Source organism: Hemicordylus capensis, chromosome 5 (assembly GCF_027244095.1).
Source record: "Hemicordylus capensis ecotype Gifberg chromosome 5, rHemCap1.1.pri, whole genome shotgun sequence".
NCBI lineage: Eukaryota > Metazoa > Chordata > Lepidosauria > Squamata > Cordylidae > Hemicordylus > Hemicordylus capensis.
In genome coordinates this window covers 189,948,235-189,967,928 of record NC_069661.1, presented here as the reverse complement: position 1 = coordinate 189,967,928, position 19,694 = coordinate 189,948,235, and the positions used below count along the sequence as shown (strand labels likewise).

The following is a 19,694-nucleotide window of genomic DNA, read 5'->3' as shown; positions in this document are numbered from 1 at the left end:
AATTTATCCTTTTTGTAGAAGCCAGATGTGTCATTGACTGACATGCTGGACCAAAGTGTACTTTTATCTTGACAAATGCAATAATATGGGAAAGTACAACACTTTGTTAACCTTGATTCTAGTATTTCAAATTCCTTTTGTCCTTATCTATCCTACCGGTTCATAGTTTTTTGGTTTCCAGTTAGCTTTCCTTAATCCAGTGTTGCTTCTGCTCTCAAATTAATATTTTCTCAAAACGTTTAGTTCAAGAGAGAGGAACAAAGAAGGGGAAGGTACCCAGCCAAACCAAAAACATGAGGTGGCACTTCCTCAAAGTGCCCAAGATAATATTTTTCTTAATTTATTCTTATGTTTGCTCAGGGCATTTTGGAAAAAGATCCCTCAAGGGCTCTAAAACAAATGAAGTAGATACATCTATTTCTATCACTATAATAACTTATTAAAACGTGTTGCAGCAAGCCACCATGCAACTTATAGTACATACATCTTAAAATATAAAAACTAAAAACATCTTAGTCGTTAAAGAATACCCCTATGGGTTACTTCACGCTTACCAATTTGTATTACAGTGTGCACAGACCAGAAAGCTGCTTTTGCTGAGTGAGGAGGGGACTTCTGAAATGCATTGGTCAGCCTTAAAAGAATACATTAATAAAAGTTTATCTCAAGCACTTTAAAGAAATGCTCCCTTGCTTGCCTTTTGGCCTAAGAAAGGGGACCAAACAAAAGCATGTGGAATCTCTGCCTTTTCAAAATGATTGATTGACATTGGTGCTATAATGAAGGTAGTTCCTTTTTTGTGCAGTATTAGGTGTGTAATACTTAGAAGCCTTTTTTAACAAGAGGAACAATTTTAGTGTACAAAGTCAAGCTGTATAATAAAATAGATTTTTTGTATATAGTTCAGATAGTGTCTGAGAATTCTTCCACATCTTCATATGGAGCGAGAGGAATAAAAAGTGCAGTATGTGATGAAAGAAACAGATCTTCTGTGAATTCATGTAATTGTGTAAGATTGCGATGAATGACAGTATATGATGTGAAACTATGTAAAGAAGTTGGTTAAGAACAAAATATAAGCGGATGTATGTTGTAACTCGACCCTATTTTATTTTTTGCTCTTCATAATCCTTTTGTAGCATCTTCTCCAGTCCAGCCTCCATACTTTGAATGTCCTGTTGGCTACTTTCCTCCTGCCCTTCCACAAATGTCACTGCCTCTTGCACCACCAGTTTCAGTAAGTGCTTTTGCAAGATGACGGAGTTTTGAAGCAGAAAAACGTGAAACTGAAAATATTGTGTTTAATCTTTTTGTTGAGTACATTCCTACTGGCCTTGGGAAAGTTTTTCCTACTGGTAACTGTTGCAATAGAGCTGCTGCTGAGTCCTGCTGGGTTCCAGTATTAATGCCCGCTGTACACGAGCAGCTTTTCTATCATGTGCTATCTGGTTCTCTTGCTGAGAATTTTAAAATAATTCATGAGGCATGGCTTCCCAGTAGCAGCACAGCTAGTTTCTGATGGTCGAAGGATTTTGTTGATTGTCTCTTTGGATTGTAGTTTCCAACATATTTGAAGAACTTAGTTACCTTCTGTGGAAAATAATAGTATACTTTACCTTGGAAAATCATAGTTTTCATCTGTGTTGTATTTTGGTTTCTGGAATTGCTGATGGACTTAACAACAGTGTTAACAACCAGGTTAATGTTGCTTATGTGCAGTGGGGGTGGGCAATTTTTGTTCACCCCTGCTTCCCTCTGGAATCTTATGCAAGTATGTTCCTGAGGGTTGTGGGATCCTTGGGGACATATTTTCAGGAGGCACAATGGGCTTCAGAGGGAAAAGGAGATGAGTTAATATCACCCCTCCTCCGTTTCACACATGAAACACTTCTGGCCTGCACAATATTAGTCCAGATGTCAGCCACTGAATTTTTGTAATGGAGCATCTGTCTTGTGTGCTTAGCAAATTCTTAGGACAGCCAAGCAATAACTTTTTTTTGATGTTTTTCAGACTCTGCCACCAATGAATCAGATGTATATGGAAGATATTTCAAGTGTTTCTCTGGAGTCTTTACCACCCCTTCCTCCTCTTCCACCTGAAGAACCTGAACAACCACCTAAGCCTCCATTTGCAGATGAAGAGGAGGAAGAAGAGATGTTGCTACGAGAAGAGTTGCTTAAATCTCTAGCAAACAAACGAGCTTTTAAACCAGAGGTATTTTGTAACTTCTGACCACTAGATGGCAGTCTTGGTAAATCATTGGCAGTGTGAGAAATTCTTTTTTTTTGTACTGTCTAAAAACAAACGCTCCACCCCCCAAGGTGTCAACCAGGTATTGTCTGACTTGAAGGTAGTGGGCATTCCTACCACCTTGTGTAATAATCTTATGATATCCTGTTTTTTAAAAGAAACGATTGTGGTAGAGAAGGGAACTTGCTGTAAGCTGAAGAAGTTGCCTACTCCTTGTATTGATATTTCTTCCACTGTTCTTACTGAAGAATTAGTAGGCCTGAGACATCTCAGATTATTGAAACCTGAGTAATTTTGAGGGGCTACTACATCTTTACATGTTCTGATTCTAGTCAACTGATGACAGTTTCCATTCTTGGTGGAATCTGTCACTAAAGATTCATAAGTTGCCTCACTCAGCAGCTCCTCATTAATCCTTATTCTGGAAGAGCAAGCTACATTTGTAAAGCTTGCTTGCAACATCTGTGGATGTAAATATGTAAACAGTGCTTTTAAGACAATACAAAAGTGTTCTTTCTGATCTGTTACTGGGTGCTTTGTTTTTTTAACCAGGAGAACTCAAATAATAATGGTCCACCTTCACCACCGTTTCCCATTAATTCCTATTCTGTGCCAAGAAGCAACCTTTCAGCAGTCAGTATTAATACAGTGTCTCAACCTCGTGTAAAAAACACAAAGATCATTCGAGTTCCAAGAGCTCCACGAACAGTAATTGCGGTAACGTATTTTTTTTTACTGGTTCTTTAGTCTTTGCTCAGCAGTATTTACATGATGTATAAAGTGCCACTTTCTAGGCATTTGACTCCTGCTGATTGAGTAGCTTGATTGGTTAAATGTTGGAGCGGAGCTGGGCTGGTTTCTGTCTCCTGTTCTTTTCAAAGGACAGTGCAACTGGTTCTTAAAGTAAAATATTGCATTTCTAGCATTGTAGGGATTTAAAACACTAGATGTTTAAAAGATTGCATTTGGGTTAAAATGCTCATGTTTTTAATGAGTTATGTTTCTTTTAAACATCTAGTACTCCACTCTTTATTTCCATTGGTTTTAAAAAAGTGGCAATATGTTCCCTTCAGCTGGGGGTGGTGGGAGTGAGGAATCAACATCACTGCTAGTAGGTTGAGGCTACACAAAATCTAAAATGCAACTGCTGTTGTTTGAGTTGAGGCTTAGTATTCAGTCAAAACAAGATAAGTGTGTTGAATCATTGTCACAGTGATCTTCTTTCCCTTATAGCTTCCAAAGCACAAATCAGTGGTGGTTACATTGAATGATTCAGATGACAGTGAATCAGATGCAGAACAACCTAACTCTGCTACTAGTGTGTTTGGTGGCCTAGAATCTATGATCAAAGAAGCTAGAAGAACTGTGGAGGTAAATAGAATGTGTGTGATATATATATAAAATGCTTATCAATGACAAAAAAAAGTTTTCAAAGTGTTTTATGTAGCAAAAGGAGTGAAGATGGGTCCCTTTCCCAATAGGGCTTACACTAGAAAAACAGAGACTGACATCTTCACTAACCATGTGGAGTTAACCATGCAAAACACTTCTGCAGTGTTTAGTAATCCAAAATATTGCTATGTTTGTGTGTGCATGCACAATTTTTGCTGATCCTTCCTTCCCCCAGAAGTGCTATTAAATGTGAAAAATGAGGGCCGTGCAGCCATCAGGAACATATTTTTACATGTTATAGAACACTTTGGGGGAAGAAGAGATGAGTGAAATTTGCCCGTGCAGCAGGATTCTGGATCACAGTGCTTTACATTCAGTGTCTCCGCACAGCTAGTGAGGATGTTGCCCAAAGAGTTGGTAATTAAATTCTTAGTAAAAAGTACACTTCATCTCTTAATCTTGCCTTGTAGCTATATTCTGTAGTGCGCAAGTGTGTAGAACAAGCTTTCTTGTCAGGAGGTAGAAGAGAATGGAATGAATTCTCACCTGCTTCAAAAAACAAGGCCAGTCAATTTAATCAGCTTAGAATTTGGCCATGCTGTTTCCTATGGTTGCCCAATCAGTGAGTCAGTCACTAGCCAGAACTGTAGGTACCATCACTCACACCTTTCTCAGGAGAGAATGTCTCATGCGGAAGCGGACATCAGAGCTGATTTATCCCTCCTCCTGAGCCGGAGGAGGAATTCCATCCTCCTTGCTTTCCTGCCTACTAGACAGAAGGGAGCTTCAGTGTCTGTCCAGCTTAGCTTTCATTAGCAACTTGAATTCTTTCTTTAGATTCCTGTGTGTAATGCTTTTTGGCTCTTTGTTACAGGCATCAAAACCCAAAGCACCTTTAAAGTCGGAAAAAGAAAATAATCCCATGAAAACCCCTGAGGCCTTACCAGAAGATAAAAAGATAGAGTATAGACTCTTAAAAGAAGAGATTGCCAGGTATATTGACATGATGCAGTAACAGCCCAGAAGACCACTTGCACTAGTCTTGTGTTCTACAAATTGCAGAGTTAAATATTTGAGGGGGCTGCTTTATGAACAAAATAGTCCTTTATTTTTACATTATTAGACTACCTATATAGGCTATCGAGTTATAAAATGCTTGGGAGCAAACCTGGTTGTACTACTTAGGGGGCTGCTTTCCATAAGTATGTGTAATTCAATATTTCTACTGAAAACACTGTGTATGTTTTGGAACTTTCAGTCGGGAGAAGCAACGCTTGATAATATCCGAACCTTTGAAAACCAGTTCCTCACCAGTTAATTCTGATGCTGAAGTTGACGGAGCTGGTAGGATAGCGATAGTAACAAAACAGGTTACAGATGCAGAGGCAAAACTAAAAAAACACAAGTAAGTCTCCTCATTGTAATATTAACTATAAAGTGTTAATATAATCTAAAATATATTTGGACTTCTTGTGGAAGGGCAGGGCACATCTTTGATAGTCTGCCTATTGCAAAATGTTATGTCTGCCTTCTTTCTCATATCCTTCTATGTTTGAAGACTGTTTTGCAAATAACTCTTAATTCTCTTTCTAGCTAAGTTGAACATATCCAGCTCAGTGTTTCTGAATGGCTTGCTGTTGTGTAACTTTTCCTCCTCTTTCATTCTCTTCAGTCCTTTCTGTGGTGTCAACAGCTCTTTTAAAATAGATTCTACTTATTTCCCATAGCCCTCGGGATCATTTCTCCTTGGGAGTTGCGGAGGAATTGATGAAAAACTTCCCTTTCCTATTGTATGCCTGTAACATTTGGCATATGCAACATTAGTCTAAATGTCTGCTGTTAAGTATATACTCTGTTCTTGAAGGGTGGCAGGTGGAGAAGCCAACATCCTGTTAGGGTGGTATGTAAGGGAGGTGTGGGGAAAGGTCTTTAAGCACACCAGTGTCTTTATTCCGTTATTTCATTCAGGAGATGCCCTTGTGGGGGGTTGACATACAAGAATAAGGGTATTGTGTTGGCCCTTGAGGGAGGAATTTGCAATATGATATTTCTTGGTTGTCTGGCATTTAGGTTTTTCCTAGTTTTATGCATTTGCTCTGCTTTCAGTAGAAATCTTTTGACATTTAATTGTTTATAAAATGGTTTAAGATAATGTACACAAGGCCTTGTGTGAACACCTAAACAAGCATTTTGGAGTTTAGTAGCCCTGGTCTTATACTGGTTTTGTCACCAGGGGTGAATGTCATACTTCAACTCTGTTCCCTGTTCCTTAGACTTCTCTTGTTGAAAGATGAGTCTGTGTTGAAACATCTTCTACAACAAGAAGCAAAGAAGAAGGAGTCAGTTCGTCTTGCTGAAAGCAAGATTGCCAAACTTAACGAGCAGCTGCAAGCAGCAGCAAAGATATTGAATGCTAACAAAGTGTTTCTGAAGAAGCTTCAAGAACAAGTAAATCTGACTTTTTTTCAATAGTCATGTGAACAGTCAATTCTCTAGCAGTAGTAGTTTCCTAGTATTGCATGACTTTACTAGATGTGTTTTGGGATTAGTTTTATCAGATTGTCTTCTTTACATTCGTGCTTTGGTTCAAATGCAGCATTTTCTGAAGACTGTTGAAATGCTTCAGATTCACAGAGTACAGCAGCGGGTAACAGTGAAGAAAGCACTAGCATTAAAGTATGGAGAGGAACTTGCTCGAGCAAAAGCACTGGCTAGCAAAGAAATTGGAAAACGAAAACTTGATCATCATGATTTTTGCGTAAGTTATTATATAACTGTATGGGTGTGGCCCATCAACTGGGCAAAGTCGTTTTGTGTAGATTACACTGATAGGAAAGTTCGAGAAATTAAATAGGTTGTAGAATTTTTTTATTTATGTGCTTGCAAAATAAGCATTTGAAACTTGCAGTATTTCAACTTGAAACATTTTATTGAAAAATGACTATATGTGCTAAATTCAAATCATAGTAAATTTGAATCCAAGAAAAATCATCTGCTTTTCTTGGCCATGATCTTGTTTTGGAATTATTGACCTGAGTGTTGAGTATTAAAATCTGTTGAGAACAATAACAGTTAAAATATGGTTATATTCAGAATTTCTTCTTAAAAATAAGAAAAAAATCAAAATCAAAAAAATCAAACCTTTCCCTGAGCATATTTCAGTGTCAAAAGTAATGCATTTGATTAATTTCATCAAAGGCAGGATTGTTCATACACAATTTGGTATCTGTATGTCTTTGGGAAACATGACTTTATTTTGCACAAGCTCTTGAAAATATATGTTAGATATGCTAACGTTTATTTTACTGTTCTCAGAAGTGTAGGGTAGAAAGCAAAGTCAACTTTGCAGAAGAGCTCTTCTGTAAAATTGCAAGTTTGAATGCCTTGTAAAATACCAAAGGGATTATTTGATATATCGCCAGCCCTCATGCCATATGGCTAATCAGTCTTGAAAAGGAGATGTTCAAAAGTAGTTTGTGATATGACACAAGATCTGCTGTTGAAAGAAAAAAAGTCAAAAATTCCGTAGAGCATGCCTGAGCTCGTGAATGCACGTACAGTTCAGGTGGACCTCTTTATCCACGGATTCCATATTCATGGATTTGCGTATTGGCAGTTGGGAAAAAGACACCTGACCTCATCTTACATGGAGAAAAACAAAACATGCTGACCTCATGTTTCCGCAGGTTGGAGGTGGCTGGAAATGACTGTGGAGGTCATTTCCACCCGCCATTTTATTTGATGGACCCACAAAATGGCTCCCATCTCATGGAAGGAAGGGAGGGAGGTTGGGGAAAACACCAATCTTTGGCTGATTTGGGGGCACAGCACGACTCAGGGAGCAGCAAGAGCATAGTAGGAAGCTCCCCCTGTGAAATTTGGCCGATTTTCAGCCAGCTGGGAACTTAACCCCTGCAATCCCATAACTCTGTATTTGCGGTTTCTATATCCACGGCTGCAGCCCAGAACAGAACCCCGCGAACATCAAGGTTCTCCTGTAGTTTGATTCCTGCCATTAAAATTTAAAGCCTTGCCCTTGCTTTGGGTCACATGAATAGTGAATCTAACAGAACTATGATTGAGCTGCTTGTTCTATGCTGTGGGGAAGAAAGGTTGCTGTATGTTATGTTCCATTTGTGAAATTGCTGTTCATGAGTTTTATAGATCTTTCAAAGTGTTCTGTAGCCTTTATTATTAAAACATTGTATTGTGCTGTTTTGGGCCTTTATCTAAAAAGTCAATTACAGCTTTTAATTAGGTTTCAAAAGCTGCTATCTGGTTTAGCTTAATTGAAACCCTAACAAATACTCTCTGGACTAGTAAATTTTTCCTGTTCATATAAATTTTCTGACAAGATTTTAACTATATATTTTAATTAAATGTACTTGTGTTGTGACTTGGCTTGACCATAGCTGAGTAAGTGTGAAATGATAAAATTAATAATTTTGTGTATGGTTCTTGGCAGCCAAACAAAATATTGAAAATGGAGAATTCTCCTTCATCAAGCCCCAAAAAACATTCAGCAGAGCTGATTGCACTGGAGAAAAAAAGACTACAGCAACTGCAGTATGAGTATGCTTTAAAAATTCAGCAACTGAAAGAGGCCCAAGCACATCAGATGAAGGACCGATCAAATGTTGTTCCCATTGCAGAAGAGGAACCTGAATTTGCACTACCTCAGCCCTCCCTTCATGATCTAACACAAGATAAATTGACCTTGGATATTGAAGAGAATTATTTTGATGATGAAATTTTGTCCAATTCAAATAGAGAACGAAGGAGGTCTTTCAGAGAATCGGGTTCTTTTACTAAACCTAATCTTAAGCATGTGGAGACCCCTAAGCAAGAAACTGCAAACAAACTTGCTAAAAAGACACTTGAACAACCAGAACTCTTTCTAGGTCTGAATATCGATGAACTGAAAAAGCTTTATGTGAAAGCTGATGGCTTAAAGCAGGTCTTGGAAAAAAGTGCAACTCTGATAGCATCTAATGAAGGGAACTCATGTGGTCAGGTAATACTGCTGAAAGACAAAGACTTGTTAAAAATGGATCACTCTGGTTTGTGTCTGATAAAATTGTAATATGTATCTATTTTTATTTTAGGAAATAACAGTGGATGTTGACCCTTTCACAGTTCAAAGTGAACAAACGGAAGGGAAGCCATACCCATTTGGACCATACCATAGCCCACTTCTTGTTTTTAAATCTTACAGGTATGAATACTGGGTTGCTAAAGAGTGTGCCACAAACAGCATAGTGCTCTAGAGTTTCTTAGGATGTGGGTGTGGGTTTCTGTTGTAAACAGAAAAGGCATTGGTATGGAAAGGGGAGGCAAGAGGACAATTGAATGGCACTGGAGTTGAATTGCAACAGTGTAGCTGCATTGGTTGCTGGGAATCTAATGTGCAGATAGATTTAACAGCTAGTGCTATTAAGTCCCTCTTGTGTTTGTAATTGAGTTCCTGCTAACAAACCCTGAAGACAATTGCATTATTTTTCTTTTCCTCTACGTGAAGAGTTCCTTGTATGTATTCTACATTAGTGAAATATCTGTTGTTCCAACAGGCAGAGAGAGGACCTACATCTGTGTATGTCTGTACATGTGAAAAGCATCAGTGTGTGTTCTTGTTAGTAGTCCTATTGTCCTCCACTCTTTGGATGTCTGTGTCCACGTATACAGGACTTCAGAACCTTCTAGAGCTGTGAGCTGTAAACTTCTTGGCAGTAGCCCTGCCCCCTTGGTGACGCACACATAGCCCTCTCACAGATTACCTCCCTCAGTCCCTTCCAACTGCTGCCTTACTTGCTCGGTTAAACTCTCCATTTCAGACAGGCACAAAGAGTGCTTAGTGTGCCTTTCAGACCCACCAAACTGACTTCTGCGCTGTTTCCCAGGGCTTTACTAGACAAGCCCGACGCAAACACACTTCCCACCTCTGTGTTTTGCTGTGGGAGAGGGCCTTATGTGCTAAATCAGCCCAACAAGCCACTCCCACTAGCCAGCTATCCCAGCAGCTCTGTGCCAGCTCTGGTATGTGTGCTCTCCGGAATCCAAGGAGCCAAAGCAGCATGAGTCACAGCCAGTGCCGATACCAAAGACAGGACACCCCCCCCCCCGCACTCCCTCTCAAAGGGGCAGGCGCTGCTAACACCAAAGGCTTTCTTCTCTGGGCTTAAGCATGCTAAACAAGGGAATCTGGTGGACCAAGCTGGGGTGACTACTCTTACCACTTTTGTCCACTTCATTGAAATTAGAAAATAGAGTACACCACAGTGATGTGCCCTACCTGTTTTTGCATCCCAAACCTAACTCAATAGTTGGGTTGAGTTTTCTCAGCAAGAGGCACAACAGAAGTTATGATCTACCCCATCAGCTCCTGATGGCAAAAAGCTAGATTCATTTGGTAAACAAATATATGCCACTGCAAGCCCTCAGGTACACATCTCAAACTATTGGGGTATATGGCTAGGTATGCCCATTTTCTCTTTAAAAAAATGGAACCTTTCATCTGACAGCTTCAACAGAACCAAAAGGATGCAACGATGACCTTTTTATCTGTAGGCTTACAGACCACCAAGTAACAACTGCACTCTGCCTGCCACGAGGCAGACTGCGGTTCCAGGGCAGTGGTGGTGGCAGTGGCACTACGGAGACAAGCGTGCCCATATCGGCAAAGTCCAGCTAAGCAATGCCCTTGGACCCAACTCTCTCAACAAAGATCATCCTACCAGCTATTCTGCTATTATGATCTCAGAAGGAACAGGTATTAACTCTACAGTTCCTTTTGCAAGTCAACTACTCCATCGCAGAAAACCACTCCTAAGTCCAAGCCAGCCTACGATAAAAGGGCCTGACACAATGACCGGCTCAAGATTGCTCCCTTTCGCAGAAGCATGGCAGGCAATTACTATGCACCAGTGGGTGATGACTAAAATTTGATTGGGATTTGCAATAGAGTTTTGTACACAGCCTACCCCATCCTACAACAGGAAGTTTGATCCCTTATCAAGAAAGGCACCTTTCAACCAGTGTGCACCAACACAGCCAGGGATTTTTATTCAAGGTACTTTGCAATCCTGAAATTAGATGGAGGCCTGAGGCCCATTCTTGATTTTCGCAGCCTCAATGGTTTTATTTGCTCCCGTTGGTTCTGCATGACCACTCCCACCCAGATCTTACAGCTTATGTTTTCACAACAACTGGTTTGTGGCAGTAGACTTTAAAGACATTTATTTTCATATTTCTCTTTGGCCATACCACAGACAGTTACCTACGCTTCTACATTGGGAAGAGAACTTACCAATACAAGGTCCTGCCATTTGGTCCGTCCACCACTGCTAGAGTTTTTTCCAGTGCATGATGGTGATGGTGGCACACCTCTGCCAACAGGCCGTTTGTCTATTCCCTTTTTAGATGACTGGCTCTTGGTGGCCAGAACCAAAGAGAAGTTGCATCAACATATCCATCCCACGTTGACCTTTCTAGGCGAGCTAGGATTGTGTGTGAACTGGGAGAAGTCAACATTGGCTGCCTCAAGGACCATAGAGTTTTTGGGAACCATTCTAAATTCCCAGGAGATACTTGCATCCTTGCCTTCCTGCGGGATAGCAGATATCAGGGCCATGGCACACACAATCTTAACATTACACACTCATCCAGCACAGTCCATACACGAGATGCTGGGGTTCATGGCATCCACTACCAGCATCTTATCTCTAGCATGCCTTCAGATGAGGTGCCCACTGCTAACAGGCCATTCAGTGCAGGCTATGACAGACAATGCGACCATGATGTCATATCTGAACCATGAGGGGGGCATGCACTAGCATTGTCACACCTAGCCATCAGTATCTGGATGTGGCTCCTCCATCATCAGATCTGGCCTTCTGCAATGTACATTGCAAGGAAGGGAAATTCATGGGCAGACTCCTTGAGTCAGATGCAACAAACGCATCCCACAAACAGACATTAGATCTCTCAGTGGTGCAGGGCCTCTTCAACAGATGGGATCATCCATGCATAGATATTTTTTCACTGAGGAAAACAAACAATGCACACAGTTCTGCTGTGTAGTGGGCCAAGGATGTGACTCCTTGGAAGATGTGCTTCTGTCTTGGAGCAAGGAAATGCTATGCTCTTTTCCTCCATTACCACTCATACCAACAACTCTCTGATCTACACAAGATCAGAGAGGAAGATTGCATCTTCATCACTCTCTGGTGGCCTTAACAAGCCTGGTTCTCCACTCTGCTAGACATAGCCAAAGGTCAGGCATCTGCCTTTACCCAGCCATCCCAACCTATCTTGCCAGAGAGCAAGGATCAGTACTTCATCCAGACATGAAGAGTCTTCATCTCACGGCCTGGAGGATTACCGGCTGGTGATCTGAGACCAGGAGGTCCTGGGTGTCCTATCCACTGCCAGGAAACCTTGCAACGCTCCTACGGGGCAAAATGGACACAGTTTATCATTTTTGTGACCTTCAAAGGACCCCAAAGACGCCTCATTAGATTTCTTTCATTCCTATTACTTTTAAAAAAAAAGTTAAATCTTGATGTTCCGTCATTTAAAGTTAATCTTGCTGCAGTTGCAGCCCATACTCGCCATGTTCATATTTTCTCGTTGGACCCTGTTAGAAGAATTTTAAAAGGGACTGCTCCGCTTGTATCCCCAAGCTCCAAGATTAGCCCCTCCATTGGATCTTAAGTTGGTTCTCTTTATGCTCATGCACAAACCATTTGAGCCGAAGGCTACATGTCTGCTGAAATACTTGGCCATTAAAACCTCATTCCTCTTAGCAATTACCTCTGCCCTTTGAGTATCAGGGCTCTTAGGGCTGACCCCTGCTTTCAAATTCTTCCAACAGAATAAGGTCCTATTCAGGCTGGACAGTCAATACTTACCTAAAGTGGTATCTCAAAACCATGTGACGGGGAGAAAAATTTTCTCAGCTCATATGCCTTCCGGTCTTCTTTGCCTCGCTGTCTTCAGATGAAGAATGCGCTTGGCATACCCTGGATGTGAAACATGCATTGTCCTTTTATCTTCATTGTACTTGACCATTCCTTTAGTCCACATCCTTGTTCCTCTACAATGTTGGGAGAAGTCTCCTGCCAGAGATTGTCAGCCTGGATCACATCTACCATCAAACAGGCCTACACATTTGCTAAGAAGCCACTACTGTCCTCCATTAGAACTTATTCTGCAAGTGCAGTGCTAACTTCTACGGCTTACCTCCATGGGATTCCACGAGATGCCCTCTGTCGAACAGCAACGTGGAAAGGACCCTTGTCCTTTGTGCGCTACTATGCTTTGGACACCAGGTTAAGATCCCATTCACAATTCGGAGCAACAATCCTCGACACAGTTCTTCAGTAGATGCCTGCTTCTCCCGCCGTCCTGGTGAATAGCTCGCTAATCTCCAAAGTGTGGAGGACAATAGGACAACTAACAAGAAAGTCAGGTTGCTTACCTGTAACAGTAGTTCTTGTAGTGGTCCATTGTACTTCACACAACCCTCCCTCCTCCCCGCTGTAGTGGTCACCTATTTGTTATGTATGATCGCGGCGGTCAGGAACTGAGGGAGGTAATCTGTGAGGGCCTATATGTGTGTTACCAAGGGGGCAGGGCTACTGCCAAAAGCTTATAGCTTACAACTCTAGAAGGTTCCTGTCTATGCAGATGCAGACATTCAAAGAGTGAAGGACCATGGACAACTACACGAACTACTGTTACAGGTAAACAACCTGATTTTCTATAGACACTCTGAACCCCCTACATGGGCACATGTCAGTGAAAGCACCATATGATGTTGGAAAAGGCAGATCTCACTCACATGGTGGAGGTGTCTCAAGTGCAGTGGAGTATTTAAGGAATACCTGCTATTCATTCCTATGGGGAAAAAGATGCATTTGGGTAAACCAAGTCTGAGGCATTACTCCAGAGTGACTAAGAGCTGGCTCAGATGTATCTGGCTGGTTTGTACAAATAATGGCTCGTAGTCTGCTCACTTGAGCTGCATAACATGGAATAAGTATAGTCATGCAAGACACACATCCAGCATTATGTTGCTCATAGGATTTATACACTTGCATTGCTTACAGCTCATATTGCTTGTGCAAGTAGTGTGGCACAGGCAGATGGGGTGTGCATGAACCAAAAAATGCCGCTCGGTTTGAATCTGAACTGAACCGTGTTGCTCCAAACAGGTTCATTTAGGCTGGCCAGTCCGTTTGATCAAACCAGTTTGGAGGTTTGGGTGGCCAATATACTTGTAAAGTGGAATCCTCACTAGATCCCCCTTTACAAGTAAAGGGGTGGGGGACTCCGCTAAAGGTAAGGGGTGGCCGGGCAGAGCGGCGAAAGATTAAAAAGCTCCTTACCTGGTTACCGCTGCTAGGCCTCCCAGCGTGGCCCCAAGCACGCTCCCTCCTCCACTACCAAGTTAGCAGCTTGATAAAGGAGGGGGAGCGCACTTGGGGCCATACTGGGAAGATGAGTGGCGGTGATAGCTACGAGCGATGGCTCAGTAAGGAGCTTTCCACCTTTTTCGCTGCCACCATCCAGCCACCCCCTACCACTGAGGAACTGGTTCACCCAATCCCAGTCACAGGCCGGTTTGTAGGATTGATTGCCGTTGCTGGGTTGTGCCTGTAGGGATGTGCACAAACTGCTTGTAGCGGAACTGGTTTGCAGGTTCACTTGTGGACCAAACTGAACTAGGCCTGGTTTGGGCAAACCAGTTCCACAACGGTAAGGGGTGGCCAGGCAGGGGTGGCGAGAGAGTAGAGGAGGAGAGAACACACTTGGGGCTGCGCCAGGAGGGCGAGTGGCAGCGATGGCAGCCGTGACGGCTGGGTAAGGAACTTTTTAACACTCTCACTGCCCCCTCCCAGCCGCCCCTTACCGTTGTGGAGCAGGTTCACCTGAACTCAGTCCACAATTGAACCTACGAACCAGCCCGGATCAAGGTGAACCAGTTCCGCTACAAACCATTCATGTACACCCCTACAAGCAGAACCCAGCAACCGGCCTTTATACACCTGGCTTTCTGGCAACTGGTAATGAAGCTTTGTACCAAATTGCAAGCAACAATTAATCTTTAACATGTTTCACATATATTTTCTGGCTCTAGGAACCTTAAATTTAAGGTTGACTCTGAATGGCAACCCTATTGTGTGTGCTCAGCCCCATGTAACGAAGCCCAGTTACAGTATGCAGCACTGCCTTGCTTTTGTTTGCTGCTGTCTAGCTAATACTGCTTCTGCGATTAAAGCAGATAAATTGGATAGAATAGTGCACTATATGATCTAATGTAGATCAAAGGTGATAAAGGCACAGTCTTTAAAATTGTGGCTCACCCTATTTGGTGGGTCCAACTTCCGACTGGCCTAAAGTGGATGTGTGTGCACAAAACATTCCTCTTTGTTCTGAGTTGAACAGTGGGTGGTGCTATATATCTGTTTTCGGTTATTTTTTAGAACTGTAAAAATGGTACAGGAATCAGTACTGTGAGAGACTGTAATCCTATGCACACTTACCTTTGGGAAGAGCCTCCTTGAATGTGGTGGGCTTAATCTTGAGTGGACATGCATAGTATTGCATCCTCAGTACGTTGGCTTTTTTTAAAAAAAGAGTTGACTGTCTTGACTCAGACTTTTTTTTCTAACTTAGGTTTAGTCCTTATTTTCGAACAAAAGAGAAGCTTTACCTCAGTTCAGTATCCTACAGCAATATGATTGAGCCAAAACAGTGTTTCTGCCGTTTTGATCTAACGGGCACATGCAATGACGATGATTGTCAGTGGTGAGTGATTTTCCACCCTCTTAAGATCTTCAGTTGATAGTTAACTACTGCATTGTCTGTGGAACCAGGGGATCTATGTAGATTTGTTACCTGCTTAGAAAAAGGAATTTAGTTTAATTTCTCTATGCTGTCTCATGTAAAAACGGAAGAAGCCTTGAGTGGCATACACAGGATGCTAAAGTACATTTAAAGAAAACAAAAATAATCTTGGGAGCACAAACAATCAGTAGCTCGAATTCTTAACTGTCCAACAGCCACAGTCCAAAACAAAACACCCAAGTCCTTGAATGTTTGCTTAAAGAATGATTTACTCAGCTTCCTGAAGCTTAAAATGGAAGCATTTTGGGGATTGATTTGGCTACTATAAGAAGAAAGTCCTTATGTGTGATCTGAATAGTAATGTAGAGGCAGTTGCTTGAGCACTCTTCTGGTTAAAATAGATAATAATGTATGTATTGTTGTAAAATGGTTACAGTAGCTGTTAACCATATTGACAATGGATGAGCCGTATGGCCTAGGTGTTGCTGCCCTGTGAAACCTCTGCCTGCCCTAAGAATAGATTTTTAGAACCTTGGGTGTTAAAGGGAGAACTGTCCTCCGCACAGTTCTAACCTCTTCCATAGATTGTGGTTTAGAGCAGAGCTCCTGTGGAAGATTTAAGAAGTGGGATAGGACTCCCACAGAGAAAGGAAGGCACTGCTACCACTCAAAGTTTGTGTTTTAGAGCACTTTTAATATGTATGTGCTTAATCATGGTTTAAAGTAGTGCTTTGAGGCTAGTCACTAATATTGTCTTTGTATACACTTTTCAATTTGATCTTGGTACTCTTTGTAATTCTTGTTCATGGGATTAAAAGAAGTTAATGTGCCTTGTGGACTGGATCAAACCCCCTGCTGCCAAAAATCAAAGCAACCCAACAGCTTTCTATGGCCTCCTGGCAGCTCTACAGAATTAGCATATCTGCCGCCTTCCAGAGAAATCATCTCTTTATGCTCTTCAAAGAATGATTCACATATTAACATTGGAGAACTGGATACATTACAGTAGGGATGGGCCCAGACCATTGAAAAGGCCTCCGGACCTGGGTGGTTCGGATTGGGGGTGGGGGGTTGCTTTAAGAGCGGTGGGAGGGTTTACTTACCCCTCCCACTGCTTTCCGCTGTGGCGCCGTAATTGTTAGAGTAATTGGGGCGGCAGGATACCTCCCTGCCGCCCCTTCCCCGCTGCTGCTCTGCAAAAACTCCCAGTAATGCTTTGCGTGCGCGCACGTCAGTGACGTGAAGCACGCGCACCCAGGTCCGGAGGCCTTTTCAATGGTCTGGGCCCATCCCTTTTCAATGGTCTGGGCCCATCCCTACTGTAATGTATCCAGTTCTCCAATGTTAATATGTAACTCCCAGTAATGCTTTACGCGCGCGCACGTCAGTGACGTGAAGCACGCGCACGATGTGTGCGCGCGCAAAGCATTACTGGGAGTTTTTGCAGAGCAGCAGCGGGGAAGGGGTGGCAGGGAGGTATCCTGCCGCCCCAATTACTCTAACAATTATGGCGCCACAGCGGATAGCGGCGGGAGGGGTAAGTAAACCCTCCTGCCGCTCTTAAAGCGACCCCCCACCCCAGTGCCGGACCGCAGTGTGGCGGTTCCGTGCACACCCCTACATTACAGTATCTCTGACACACCATCTTGGATGGCTCTAAAAGTGGCTTAGACGAATGCATGGTGGACAATACTATCGACGGTTACTAGTCTTGATGGCTATAAGTTACCTGCAGGCACGGAGGCAGGATGTTTCTGAATACCAGTTGCAGGGGACCAACAGCTTGAGATGAGACATATCTTCATTTCTTGCTTGTGGGCTTCCCGGAGGCATCTGATGGGCCACTATGGGTAACAGGATGCTGGACAAGATGGATCTTGGGCCTGATCCAGCAGCTGTCATGCACCATTCCAAGGTCACTTTGCTTTCTAGAAATGCAGGTTTGAGGAGAGTTTTGTAATCAGTACAGTAAATCAGTTCTGCACAAGTATCTGAATAATCTGGATAGTGGTCCTGGACATTCATAATCGTGGATTCTGCGCCTGCGCAGACCAGCTTCGGTAAGAATTCTATAGCTCCTTGAGACGCCCGCAACCGCCTACTGCACGTGACCAGCACCATCTAGCGGCGGTTGGGCGTCCTCATATTCAGTTTCTTTCTGACCGCCGTTGGGATCAGACTTCGGAAACGTTTGCTCCTCAGTTATTAAAATTTCTTAATATCTAGAAATATTTTTGGCTACGACTAAGGACTGAACTGACTACTCTTCTGGATATTGTTTTAAACTTGTTCCTGTAAAATTAAAGGAAAAGCCGTAAAGACGCGGACTGTTTTGACCATTCTACTTTCTTTTTCCCTCACGGCTTATTAGCGATCTCGGCAAACCTCCTCTTTGACTCCGGAACGACTGACTATTCTTTGCCAAAATCCCACGGACACCTTTGCAATGAGTGCCCCGCCGGGTAAGGAGAAAACAACTTTTAAACGATGTTCTGAATGCCGGGGGAAACTCCTGTCTACGGACGGCCATGACCTCTGCCTCTTCTGCCTGGGCGAGGCTCATGATGCTTCGAAGTGCCCCGTTTGCCTAACGTTTAATAAGCAAACACTTAAAAATTGTGAGGCACGATTAAAAGTATTCCTTATGGAGGAGGCACTGATAGCCCGGAAAGACTCGCCATTGAAACCGGGTTCTGCTGCTCCATCGCAGTCCAAAATCCCGGCAAAACCGAAAACAGCCACAGCCAGACATCCCTCGACATCGAGGGCATCGACACCGGGTGCCACAGCGTCGACATCGGCAAAACTGGCTATTGCTTTTAAGAAGCCTGCGGATCCATCCGCTGCCTCTAAGAGGGGCGCTGCCCCAACATCGGGGAGCAGCCCAAAGAAAAAGAAGCGTAAGGATCGTCACAAGGAGCGGGGACGTTCCTTGACCCGCACCCCATCGCCATCGGGGTTGCAGACGGTTCCAACCCCACGGCATCGAGCGCTCTCTTTGTCCCCAGCATCGACTCCTCGACAATCACCTTCGACACCGTTGTCCTTAAGGCATACTGCGCCTGAAAGGGTTAGAGAAAGCTTCTCGACGTCGAAGGTTAGCGGCCAGTCGACATCGAGAGCCAAAGCAGCATCGACGCAGACTGGAGACTCTGTTCGAGCCTCGACGCAAGCTAGACCGTCGACATCAACAGCGGCTGACCTTATGGAAGACCCGGCACTGGTGTCAGTCATCTTGGACACCGTGCTTGATGCGGAGGTTGCCGATGCGGAGCCTATGGAGGGGGTTGTGTCTATAGACCAAGAGACACCACCTCTTCACCGTGGGGCTTCAGCCCGCAGGCTGACCCGCTTGCTGGAATCAGAGGAGAGCACACGTTCAACAGGAACTTTTACTGGCTTTAATGTTTTTGAAGGTCCTGTCCCCAAGACCCCTTCTATCTCTGCTTCTGCCACGCCTGTAATGACTCATATGGACTGGAGTGAAACCTGCACCATCACAAGGGCACAGTACTCCTTATTTTCTCAATGGCTTAAGCAACACGAGCAAAGGGGATCAAACTTTATCTGCTCTGATTCTGCCGCTCAGACATCACCTTATCAAATGCATCAGGTACATCGTACTGACTCTGCGATCCAAATGTCTTCGTGCTATCCGGAGCATCGCTCAGTGTCGCTCCAAGCGGACTTCCCAAGGGCGCCGTTGCGTCCGCCGCCACTGGTTCATCCTGTGGCCACTCAGACTTCCTAAGCACTACTAACTAGACAACCACAGCCCAGGCCGCTGGTGCCCACAGTACTAGGGGACTCACCCGCGCGTTACACGCCTGCGCAACACTCACCCAGGCGACAGTCACCCATCCCTGTACAACATTCGCCCAGGTGGCATTCACCCATTCCCATCTCAGATGATGACGGTGACGACGGGACTGACTCTTATTATTCTGACACCACAGAACCGGACCCTGGGGATCCATAGGAACCGGAGCTGCCAGATCCAGGACTGAATGTGGCTGTGGTTCCCTTGCTTCACCCAATGAAGAAATGAAGGGCTACCACCAGCAGGTGGCAGAAATGGCTAAGGTCTTGGGCCTTGATTTGAAACAAAACACACTGGAGTTAGACGATCCAATCTATAATATGATGAAAGCCGCGACAGGTTTACATCCAGTCTACATCCCGATGCTGCCACACATTTCGCGGG

General features: G+C 43.5%; 1 protein-coding gene across 5 annotated transcripts in view; it reads left to right on the top strand.

Annotated features, from left to right (window-relative positions):
- Nucleotides 1-19,694, top strand: part of ZFC3H1 (zinc finger C3H1-type containing) — a 60,824-nt gene that overhangs the window by 12,621 nt on the left and 28,509 nt on the right. For 4 of the 5 annotated variants that reach the window (XR_008308404.1, XR_008308405.1, XM_053255082.1 and 1 more), the window contains exons 7-17: nt 1,140-1,237; nt 2,012-2,215; nt 2,804-2,968; nt 3,485-3,622; nt 4,518-4,636; nt 4,902-5,048; nt 5,917-6,091; nt 6,240-6,401; nt 8,109-8,657; nt 8,749-8,858; nt 15,320-15,451. Coding sequence is in view for 3 of the 5 variants with exons in the window: in XM_053255082.1 (XP_053111057.1) it covers nt 1,140-1,237; nt 2,012-2,215; nt 2,804-2,968; nt 3,485-3,622; nt 4,518-4,636; nt 4,902-5,048; nt 5,917-6,091; nt 6,240-6,401; nt 8,109-8,657; nt 8,749-8,858; nt 15,320-15,451 (1,999 nt within the window). In the remaining 2 variants the exon portion in view is untranslated. The remainder of the gene's footprint in view (nt 1-1,139; nt 1,238-2,011; nt 2,216-2,803; nt 2,969-3,484; nt 3,623-4,517; nt 4,637-4,901; nt 5,049-5,916; nt 6,092-6,239; nt 6,402-8,108; nt 8,658-8,748; nt 8,859-15,319; nt 15,452-19,694) is intronic. The other variant, XM_053255083.1, reaches the window with a different exon arrangement.